The sequence below is a fragment of the Lepidochelys kempii genome, chromosome 3 (assembly GCF_965140265.1).
Source record: "Lepidochelys kempii isolate rLepKem1 chromosome 3, rLepKem1.hap2, whole genome shotgun sequence".
NCBI lineage: Eukaryota > Metazoa > Chordata > Testudines > Cheloniidae > Lepidochelys > Lepidochelys kempii.
In genome coordinates this window covers 191,557,155-191,569,080 of record NC_133258.1, presented here as the reverse complement: position 1 = coordinate 191,569,080, position 11,926 = coordinate 191,557,155, and the positions used below count along the sequence as shown (strand labels likewise).

The following is an 11,926-nucleotide window of genomic DNA, read 5'->3' as shown; positions in this document are numbered from 1 at the left end:
ACAATTGCAGCTCATGGAAAGAAAGAAAGAAAACAGTCCCCCAAACTGCTGACAGCCTCTGGAAAGGGAGAGAGGAATGAGGCGGGGCTATTTGATTTTATTTAATTTGCTGCTGGTCGCTGGCATTTAGTGCCACAAATTGCAGTGGAGAGAAGTCATAGGCATTGGGAGATGGGTGGCCTCGCTTCTATTTCTCCCCCCTAAGTCCCCCAAACACATTTCCGATCCAAACTGGAGAGACAGAGACACACAGAAGAGGGGATCTTGGGCCTGCACGGCCTCCCCCAAGCCATGTATAGAAGTAGCTACCTGCGAGAAGTGCGCAAGGAGAAGTATGAGCGATCTGATGCCTATGATGAGCTGCAGGGCACCTCAGACTTCAGCAGCCTGGCCCAAGCCCAGGGCCTGGAGAACCTGCAGGAGCTCAATGAGAGGTTTGCCAACTACATCAATCGGGCCCGGATGCTGGAGCAGCGCAACACTATCTTCCGTAAGCAGCTGGAGACCTTCCAGCGCATGGATGTGCTGGCCGGCTTGGAGGAGGCCTTTGCTGAGCAGATTGAGCTGAATCGTCTGCGCATCCGTGAGCTGTCTGCCGACCGGGCCAAACTGGAGCGAGAGGACAAGGATTCACAGCGCATGCTCGATGAATACCGTAACAAGTAAGCCAGCCAGAGTCAAGGGGTGCTGCCCAGCTCCTCGCTCTGGGTGTCTATTACCACTACATGTTACCACTCTCTAGGGGTGTTTATCACTGTTAGGGGTACATACCCTCTTTCATCTCTAGAAGCACTTTACTCTGAAACAACATGTTAATTTTGCCTTGCGCTGGCTCCGGAAAGCTCTCTTAGTTAGATGCATTTCTTTAGGGAAGGGGAATGAGTCCCATTTCTCATCTTCACAGTCTCTGCTTTCAAATTCTGTTATTTGCTAGCACTCCTATACCAAGAGAAGGCCTGGCTGACAGCAGCATACTCTAATTGCCTAATAAGTCCAAAAGCCATAAGACGTAGTACACGGGGCCAGGATCTGCCCTGGATGTTGGTGCATGGCTCCTATATTGACTTCAGTGTGCCCAAGAGCAGGGGCATTCTCAAGGGGGGGCAAGCTGGGGCACGGGCCCTCCCAATAATTGTCAGGGCACAGAACTTCTCTGGCCCTGGGGCCACGGAGGCATGGAAGAGTGAGCTCCTGCCGGGGTGCAGGGAAGAGTGAACTCTTCCCAGGGCCGGAGTGGGGGGGAAGGGTAAAGTGAGTTCCTGGTGGGGAAGAACTAGCTCCTGTCGGGGACAGGGCAGGGTGAGGGAGGAAAGAGCAAGCTTCTGCCAGGATGGGGGGAAAGAGTGAGCTCTTGCTGGGGCTGGGGTGGTGGAGGCAGTGAGCTCCTTCTGGGGCAGGGAGAAGGTAGAGCAAGCTCCTAGGGGGAGGGCACAGAATATTCCCCTCCAAAAGGGGTCAAAATTTTAATTCCTGTGCACGCCCCTGCCTAAGAACTAGGAGTTGATGTCAGAGGGAGCCACATGGGAGCATCTGAGGGAAGATCTTGACCCTAACTGTATTTGTTTAGGACTGTCCATATTCACTGCATGAAAAGAGTTACAGCACCACAAATTGCTTTTATTTCTTAATTCCATGAAACCCAGAAGAATATACCTGAGTGTCTTCTTGAGAGATTGCCATATCTAGGCCAGTGCATTTCAATTACTCTAAGCTAAGGATACAGTTATTACTTGCACTGATCTACAGGTTCAAATTGGTGGTTTTTGCTTTGCTTTTGCTATTGCATGTGGCGTCCCTTCACACCCAGCCCTGCACAGCACGTGGGCAGAATATAAGGAGAAGAAGAAAAGTGATGAACATGACTAGGCACACCAGGGAACCCTTAGGCTGCATTTCATGAGAGTACTGCTCTGTGGGCCCCGGTTACTCCTGCCTGTTAGCAGTAGAATGGTCTTTGCAGGGAATGCATCGGTGAGCACCCTGTTAGCTTTACGAGCATTGTGCTTATGCCTGCAAGAAGCACAGTAAAAAAGGCACAACCCAGTTGAGAGGATGAGGGACAAAGATGACTTTTGTCTGATGTATTTTCAGATCTCTCTAGCACAAAACCAATTTGCTGGTTATTCTTAGATGTTTTAAGTCTATCTGAAAACTCATTAATGAGCTCTATGTGAAGACTGAGATTGTGAGGAATAATAATTATCAAAGATTTTTTCCGAGGCCCAGTCATGCAGCCAATAATGCAAATTTACTCCTATGCTAAGGCTATAATTACTATGTAAGCCCTCAAAAGGTAGGGAAATGATGCCTAGTCCTTTGACCTTCTGCATAACAGTAAATTTTACCCATTAAGGCATTAAATGTGTGTGAGATGGTTGTCCTCAAAGGCAGATAGCATCTTGAATGGACATAAAGCTTCTTCTATATGGGATGGTTAGCCAAGAACATCTCTGAACTCAGGCACTAGTTAGGTGAGTTAGGATCTGTAGAAGCAGAGTCCTAGACCAAGCTCTGCAGACGTGTTTATTAAGGAGAGATGGTGGCCTCTCATCGCTAAGATTACAATTACTCTACAGCCGTGCTACTCAAAGTGGTGGTCCTTGGACCGGTGCCGGTCCGCGAGCCATCGGCTGCCAGTCTGCGTGCACATTGGGGGAAAAAATTGCCGGTCCCCCACATCAGATAGTTTGAGAAGCACTGCTCTACAGGACAATTTATGAGACTGATTTTGATCTCATATATAGAAGAAGAAAGAGAATAGAAAATCCTTGTGCTCTCAAGTGTTTAGGGTTAAGTCAAAAATAGGGATAATGTTACTGATCCCTCTGTAAAGTGCTTTGAAAGCTCCTGATGGAAGGCACTAAAGACAAGCCAGGTATCATTGTTATTGTTACTAAAAAAAAATGATGTAAATCAAGTAAGAACTTTTGAAACTGAAATAATGTTAAATGTCTCCTTTTTGATTTCCCCCCCAAAAGTGTCTAATGCTTCTTCCTAGTCCTCTCTCCTAGTTTTTAAATACATTGGGAGGTAGATCGAATCTATTCTTATCTATTAGTGATATGAAAGAATTACTGTGAAAAGTATGTTTTCTTTATTATCCATATAGTAGAGTGTATTTTTTAACATATAAGTTAATTATATTTTCAGATTCATAAAGTTCTTAGTAGGTTCTATGGGGGTCTTGGACCATCTGGGCTTGGTTCTGCAATCCCTATTCACATTGAGTAGCACTTAGTCTTAGGAGTAGTCTTGTTGAGATCCCTAGAAATATTCACATGAGCACATGCTGCCCATTGTAAGGCATGCGGCAGTGCGCCCTCCTTTTTGTGTCTCTCTTTCTGGGATAGAGATCCTAGAGTAACTACACTGATTGCTTTTTGTCCTTCTGGGTTGGATCCTCTGGATTTAGCTGCTACCTGCTTGTTGTGAGTACTCACCATGACCCACTAGAGAACTACAAATCAATGCTCCAGTAGAAAATACTAGAGCCCAGGAAAGAAAAAATTAGCACAGATTAAGGACATGATAGGCACTAATTCCTTCTGGCAAACCAGGAAAGAGTTTAAGCCAAATAAGCAAAAAGAAATCCCAACAATATAGATTTGCAAAAATCAAGGCATAATGCTTCTGTGATTTATATAAAGGAATTCAACCTGGATAGTTGACACAAGAATAAAACAGCATCACTAGAGAAAAACAGTTGCACCTGAAGACATCATTAGAAACTACCATCCCTCCTGGTCCTCCTTTAACAATACAGGAACAAGAAGAATCCTTTCAGAAACTCATACCTATGTAGCCCAAATAGAGTAACAGACTCAGATTGGGTTGCATTACAGGAAAAACTTCTGTAGCGCATTTACACTCTAAAGAATATAATCACTCCCCAAGATCAACATCTTTAACTTCCTGATCATCAGAGCAAATAAATTTGCCCAAAGCCACAAAGTACTCCAGATTTTAATCCAATATCTAGAATACCAATATACAGGTCACTGGGAAGAACCAATCAAAAAAAGCAGCAAGCTAGACGGCTACAGAACTGTCAGGCCATCAGACTACCTCACTACAGTGAAATGTGCAAAATGGAAACAGCCTCTCCTTGAATACAGAATGTGATTATAGACTAGAGATCAAAATAGGGAGGCACAAAGCAGTCCAAACCCAGAGAGGAGTAACTATGCAACCATTGTGACACAGTGACAACATAAAAATGATCATACTGGGTCAGACCAATGGTCCATCTAGCCCAGTATCCTGTCTTCCAGCAGTGGTCAGTGCCAGGCATTTCAGAGGGAAGGAACAATACAGGGCAATGATCAAGTGATCCATCCCCTGCCATCCGGTCCCAGCTTCTGGCAGTCAGAGGTTTAGGGACACCCCGGAGCATGGAGTTGTGTCCCTGACCATCTTGGCTAATAGCCATGGATTGACTTATCCTCCCTGAACTTCTCTAATTCTTTTTTTAATCCAATTATTCAGTTGGCTTTCAAAACATCCCCTGGGAATGAATCCCACAGGTTGACTGTGCATTGTGTGAAGAAGTACTTCCTTATGTTAGTTTTAAACCTTCTGCCTATTAATTGTGCTATGTGAAGGGGTAAATAACACTTACGTATTCACTTTCTCCATACCATTCAGACTTTTGTAGGCCTCTATCATACCCCATTGGTCGTCTCTTTTATAAGATGAGGAGTCTCAGTCTTTTTAATCTCTCCTCATAAGGAAGCTGTTCCATACCCCTAAACATTTTTGTTACCCTTCTCTGTACCGTTTCCAATTTGAACATATATTTTTAAAGATGGAATGACCAAAATTGCATGTAGTATTCAAGGTGTTGTAATACCATGAATTTATATAGTAACACCATATTTTCTGTCTTACTAATCTATCCCTTTCCTAATGGTTCCTAGCTTTATGATAGCTTTTTGGACTTTTGCTGCACATTGAACGAATATGAGACAGAAAGGCACTCTGCTCCAATGTGCAAAGGATGAAGGTGTATGAGGAAGACACTTCCTAAACTGTCAGGAATCATGAAAAATCTCTCATCAAAAAGCAATAAAGAAAATCGGTACCTAACCCTGGGAGAAAGGAGAGAAATGATAGAGATGGCATCATGCTCATGTAGCCCCCTGGAATAGACATTGCTAACAAATGGGAGCATGGAGCTAGCATGAGTGAATTGTGCCTACCTCTGACAGATATTTAAGGGGTCTGTCTGGTTTTGGTTTGGTTTTTACTCTTGTATAGCTTTTCATGCTAATAGAGTCTCACTGAGCTGAATTGTGTACTGTCCTAGCTGCTCTATGTTTGGTTTCTACTGGCTGGACTGGCCACTCACTGATGTTTTTCTACCCCACCCACTCATGGTACCCACAACTTACAAATGTTTTATATCACTTTTTTGCAGTACAGAATACTTACTTCTTTCTGTGACCAAAAAGCAAAAATAACCTGGCACATTTTATTACTTATTTTCAAATATACCACCTCTCCCTCCCCTGCATCTTACAAATACAAAGATTTTAGCATGAGGGCACACACGCACACACACGCACACACACACAGAATGTATCCTATTGACTTGCATCATTAGCTAGACCAGTGGTTTTCAACTTTTTTTTCATTGTGGACCCTTAAAAAATTTTGAATAGAGGTGCAGACCCCTTTGGAAATCTTAGACATAGTCTGTGGACCACATGATCCGTGGATCACAAATTGAAAACCACTGTTCTATGGAAACCACAACCCTTTGCGGACCCCTTAGACAGTCTGAGGACCTCCAAGGGTCTGTGGACCTCAAGTTGAAAAACCACTGAGCTAAATCACATGTACTTCTGAAGTTACATTTTAAATGCACTAGGGCTGCTACACTATTTGCAGAATTAAATCCTGATGAACCACTTACAAACAGATCTTACATTCAAATTCATTTTTTGCTCATCTTTAAAGGGATTCACATCTCTTTCTATTAGCATGAATAATTCAGATTCTGTGTCAATGGATAATGACTTCTTTCTCTAGAACTCACTTAAGTATTCCTGGGGACTGCCTACCACAGCTTGCAATATCATTTTGCTAATTATCTTAGTTGTATTAAGCATAATTATCATAGCAGCATTATATTTTGTGTGTAGGAAGGCTGAAAATACAGCGTATATTTCTCTCTCTCTCTGTGGTATCCAGAAAGTTATTACAAACTAGATTATTTTAATGTCAAAGTCTAAGCATAAGTAATTTTTAAGTGAAAAAAAATTAAAAGTTTACTCATTAAAACAGAGTGTTTCATTTAAAAGATATTGAAAAATAGAACTCATGGGGTTTGTGTGTAGTGTAACTCCCTGGAAATTGCTAGATATAAAGCTGGGCACTGGATTCTTCAATAATTCTTCATAACTTTTTTTTATGATCAAATCTAATTGATATTCCTCCCAAATTGGAACCCTTTTGTGAAGCCAGGGTGACCGTGTAACTGGTAATCAGAGGTACGGGCCACAACTCTAGTAGCACAACAGCTGGAATGTGTGAGATAAGAAGAGCTCCATAGTCAGTAACCATCTGTGAAGCCACTTTCCAAACCGCATCTGCAGAAGCAAGTGCTTTTGGCTTGCTCAGAGTGAGAAGTGGCCAGGGCATATGGTATTGTTTAATGCTCTGCGGGAAGGTGCTCAGATACTTTGGTGATGTGCTCAGTATAAGAACTTGAACAGAATAGAATAGACTAGAATAGAAGAGTAGACATGTCCTAGCTCCAGTCTTCTTACTCCCCTGTTACCTATGACTTGTTTGATTTACATACATGGTGACTGGACCCATAAAGTGCACCATGACTGGCACATCAGGCACTGGACAGCAGTGAGCCTTAGTAAGAGGTTGGAGGAGGTGGCTGTACATGCCTTCAAAATGCCATCCAGCTAAACAGTCCCAGACCATACTGTACACATTCTGCTGCCCTCAACATCCACTGGCCCATGGTAACCTTAATGCCTCCCAATGCAAGAGAGCAAGGGGCTCACAGATTTTTTGGTAGTACGTTTCAGCTGGCCTGGCCAGTTCAGTGTACCCCAACACACTAATTTCATAAGCTGTATCTAACAGTGTTATGTAAGATATCAACAGAAAGCTAATGACATACTGATCATTAATATTAGTGTGTGGTATACGTATGGAGGACAACTTTAAAATTATAAACATATTAGAAATAATGTTATCAAAGTACGTCTGACAGGCAGCGCTAGACAAAGGAATGTAGTTCCGCCACCTGGAAGATATTTCCAAGGTACATTAAGAGACAATGGGCATGCAAATTCCATAAACGGTCAGTAGGACCATCAAGACAGCAGGGGGAGGAGATTGCAGGAAACAGATCAATTTGCATTTTAGGAAACTCTAGAGTGGGAAGAAGCCAGCATGAAACTCCCTACACCAAGAGACTCTATATCACTTTCCTCACAGCTTGAATGAATGTTACTTTGAGGGTGTGGGGGACCTTCAGAAGAATTCATTTAAAGATTCACTAGACTACAAAGGAATGAACAGAGAACCCCAAGTTATCTTTCACCTATGAAGACAAAGGAACTGAGCACTTTGGACTTTGTGGGAGATCCTGACTAGAGGGGTTAGTCAGCCATCTTGCTGGAGATAGTTTTCTTACGAATCTATCATGGACAAAGGCTGTAGCCTGTTTTGTTAAGTCTTCACTTCCAGAAAGCATTTTTCTCTTTTGTTTGTTTGCTAACTTTGTCCTTTATATGTGAACTCATTTATAATCTGATCTCCTTTTGTTAATAAACTTGTTTTACTTTTAATCTAAACCAGGCAGTGCTTTGTTTTGTTTAAAGCGAATGTTAGCTCTGGTTAATGTGGCAAACTGTTAGGTATTGTGTCTTTAAAGGAACAAATGAACCTTAATATCTGTCTGAATGGTCTAGGGGAGAGCTGGACATTGCAGAACACATGGGTTTGGGGAAAATTTGGGACTGGGGGGTGATGGGTCATTTTGCCAGGTGTAACCAAGGCTGCTGGAGTCCAGAGATGGACAGGGTATAACAAGCAGGCTGCTGGAATCAGAATTGTTGAGTCAGAGCTGCTTAAAGACATTCAAGTGCATGGTTGTATGTTGACTGGAAGCATCTAGACAGAACCACAACAGCAAAGCAGGGGAGGCGGTGACACCACCCCTCAGGGGTCTGGATTGCACCCCAAAATGTGATACCACCTAGAAGAGGGATGCCTTTACACATAAAACACATAATTAGGGCCCTACCAAATTCACGGCCATGAAAAACGCATCGCAGATCATGAAATCTGGTCTCCTCCCATGAAATCTGGTCTTTTGTGTACTTTTACCCTATGCTATACAGATTTCACAGGGGAGACCAGCATTTCTCAAACTGGGGGTCCTGACCCAAAAGGGAGTTGCAGGGGGGTCGCAAGGTTATTTTAGGGGGGTTTACAATATTTCCACCCATACTTCTGCACTGCCTTTAGAGCTGGGTGGCCGGAAAGTGGCGACTGTTGGCCAGGTGCCCAGCTCTGAATGCAGCACCCCACCAGCAGCAGCACAGAAGCCAGGGTGGCAATACCATCCCATGCCACTCTTCCTTCTGTGTTGCCATCTTCAGAGCTGGGTGGCCAGAGAGTGGCGGCTGCTGACTGAGGGCCCCGCTCTGCAGGCAGCAATGCAGAAGGAAGGGTGGCAATACCATACCATGCCACCCTTCCTTCTGCACTGCTGCTGGCAGTGGCCACTGCCTCTCCCAGCCAGCCGCCACTGCTCTCCAGCTTCCCAGATCTGAAGACAGCATCGCCGTCAGCAGCAGTGCAGACGTAAGGGTAGCAGTACCGCAACCTCCCCCGTGCAATAACCTTGCGACCCCCGCCCCCAACTCCTTTTTAGGTCAGGACCCCTACAATTACAACATAGTGAAATTTCAGATTTCAATAGCTGAAATCATGAAATTTACTATTTTTAAAATCCTATGACCATGACATTGACCCAAGTGGACCGTGAGTTTGGTCAGGCCCTACACATAGTGGAAGGGCACAGCTGTGCCCTGGTGAACTGCACTATCCAAAGGGGCAGCATAGCAGTGACACTACTTCACGGAGAGTGGTGTATGGTAAGAACTAAATAAGGAAGATTTTGGGATTGGGCTCATTGTTCTTGTTAATACATGCAGTAGTCTGTAGCTCAGAGATAAGCAGTATAAGCCATGTCATGTATATTCTTAGTCTGCCAATCACAGGTACTGAGAGATGAAATGCAAGTATTTTAGACTTGTGCATCATCTTGGTAGGACTTGCATTCCATAGTTTGTCTTTTCTTTGGCAGAGGTATCTATGGGGAAGAAGGACTTACCAGCCAAAGCATTGCTGTTTCTATTGAGAAAAGGTTAGTGAAAGTACATGTCTCCTTCATTGTGCCATAAGGAGGCAAGACATGGGGTCATCCTAACCTCCTGTACCTCAGAGTTCCTCTGCTGGGCACGCTTTACTGAAAATGTTTTATCTCCAGCTCTGGCAATCTTCATCCCAGATACCTTCATCTTCATCTTCCTTGCTGATTTTAATATTCTTGGAGTGGGTCAAGAGAGAGGCAGCTTTTAGGCAGCTGGGCACGTTGAAGGCCAGGACCAAGACCATGAACTGAATCCAGCACTGAGTGACTGAATGCTGAGTAATGCTGTGGTGTTTTCTTGTCTACTGTTCTGCTTAGGAGACAAGATGCAACATTTTGAGCCACACTCAACTCCTGGAAGCCTCCCAGTGTCAGACCCAGGGAAAAAACATGGCCGTAGTCCAGCTTTGAATAATAAAGATATGGATCATTGTGACTAGGTCTACATCTGTGAGGAACAGGTTCACTCTACTTGTCCACTGGAGAAGGGAATAGATATTTCTAGCCACTGCTGAAGCCAGGCATTTCAGAAGTGGAGATGAGTCCAGTATAACTTCTAGACTGTGCATGTCCCTCACATTCAATAGGCAGACCCCCTCAGCTAACGGGAGTGCTCATGGATTCTGCTAAATATCTGAACTCTGGGGTGCAGTGGCAGAATTCCCACATTGGTAGCTCTCTGACAGCTGAAAGAGGAAAGCAGTGTGGTGGTGGATCTTTTAAAGGTCTGCTCTAGCTTACTTGAATCAGGCAGCTTCTTCAAAGGACATCTACTAGCTTTTCCCTACTCCTATGGCAACTAATACCCTCTATGCAGCAACACAATGCTGACTTCTGCTTGCTGCTTGGCAGTGGACGAGGCACGAAGAACAGGGACACCACTGTCCAGCCCTGGATCCACACTGCCAGCTAAGGATCACATTTATATCAGGACTAAGGATCTCAGTACCTTTATCCGCTTCATGAGGGTCAAAAAATGACTTTGCAGACCTTGGCCTTCATCTCGTCAGTTTCAGCCCCTCACATACCTACCATATCAGCACAGGTACATCAGTTAGTCTGTCCCCTGACTGGCTTGTCCTTTTGCTTTTCAAGATTTTCAAAAGTGACGAGATTTTGGGTGTCACAATTTCCGAGTGCCCAACTGGAAGCAACTTAAAGGGACCTGTTTTCAGAAAACACTGATTTCCCAACCTCTGAAAATCAGATCCCTTTAAGGCGGTCTCCAGTTGGGCACTAAAAAATGGCACAGAAAATACTAGTCACTTTGAAAGTCTTGGCTAGCATGTGATTTGTTCACCTTTGGGGATGGTCAACTGGTCATTGCACTTCTTCAGCACAGTTTCCCATGTATTTTTATATTGATGCACTTTTTTTTTTGCATGATTGGGCTCCAGGGTAGAAGAAACAGCTAGAGAGAAAGAGAATAGAATAGAATTTTGTTTTATATTGCGCCTTTCTTATGGGAAATGTACTAATGAGCTTTATAAGGCAACAAATACCGTAAGATCCTGGCAATATAGTGAGTGTATAAAGCCAGTGCAGTAACCATGCATTTAAACATGTGATATCCGTGTGTATGAGTGAAAGACTTTTTCAGATGTCTTATAGATCTCTTAGTGTACAGAGAAGAGCAGAACAGAATGGGGATTGATTTAAATCTCTTCCAAGAGATGGTCACGCTAACATCACAGTATATTGAGTGTAAAGCTCTATCCCCATAGGATACGTGAACTCACAAGGGAGTGTGGAGTGGAGTAATGTGTGTGTATTATAACAGCCTTCTTATGCCATTAGCTTTTGGGCTAAAGGATAATGATGGAAATAGCTGCTAAATATATTTCAGTTAATGGGGCTATATGGAAATTCAAGCAATAGACCAGAATCAGACATCTCCTCCCCTCCCAGATCAGAGCAGCCCTGAATTGTGGTGGGGTTGAGATCTGGATTCAGACTCTGTCAGCCTCATCTCTATTGAATTCAGATGGTTATATTACGGGGAGAGCAGCATTTTATCATGGCTATATGATTTTCATGATGTGTTGTGATCTTCTTCATTCTTTCCCAGTTGCCAGAATACATCTATGCAAATTAATGAACTGTTTGTTTTCAACTGCACATTGAAGAGATTTACAAGGTCCAACAAAATTTGTTTTAGGTCAGCAATTTAATAAAGCTCCATACTGAATATGGTCTTAACTCAGAGGATGAATGGTTTTGCTGGTGCACTGGGAAACATTTGGACAGCTGTTGTGATTTAATGACAAGCTCTGCTTTAGGAAGCTATAGAACAGCATTTCAGCAGAAGAAAGTCATGAACGTATGGAAGCGAGGGTGAAACTAAGCAACCTTTTAATTTTTTTTACCAGTTTGCTAGCAGTTCCCAGTTCCCTACTGGCACTGAATAATAGCATTCTGTCCTGCCCTTACAACACTGTGTAGGGGAGTAAGGAAGCTTATTTAGCCCCACCCCCTCCCTTTCACTTTTGTAGACTGTCTGCACTGTGTGGAAGTGGGGGG

General features: G+C 43.6%; 1 protein-coding gene across 1 annotated transcript in view; it reads left to right on the top strand.

Moving 5' to 3' along the window:
• Nucleotides 1–291: 291 nt before the first annotated feature.
• Nucleotides 292–11,926, top strand: part of BFSP1 (beaded filament structural protein 1) — a 45,784-nt gene continuing 34,149 nt past the window's right edge. Inside the window, exon 1 of the mRNA XM_073339430.1 lies at nt 292–662. Within this exon, the coding sequence (XP_073195531.1) occupies nt 292–662 (371 nt within the window). The remainder of the gene's footprint in view (nt 663–11,926) is intronic.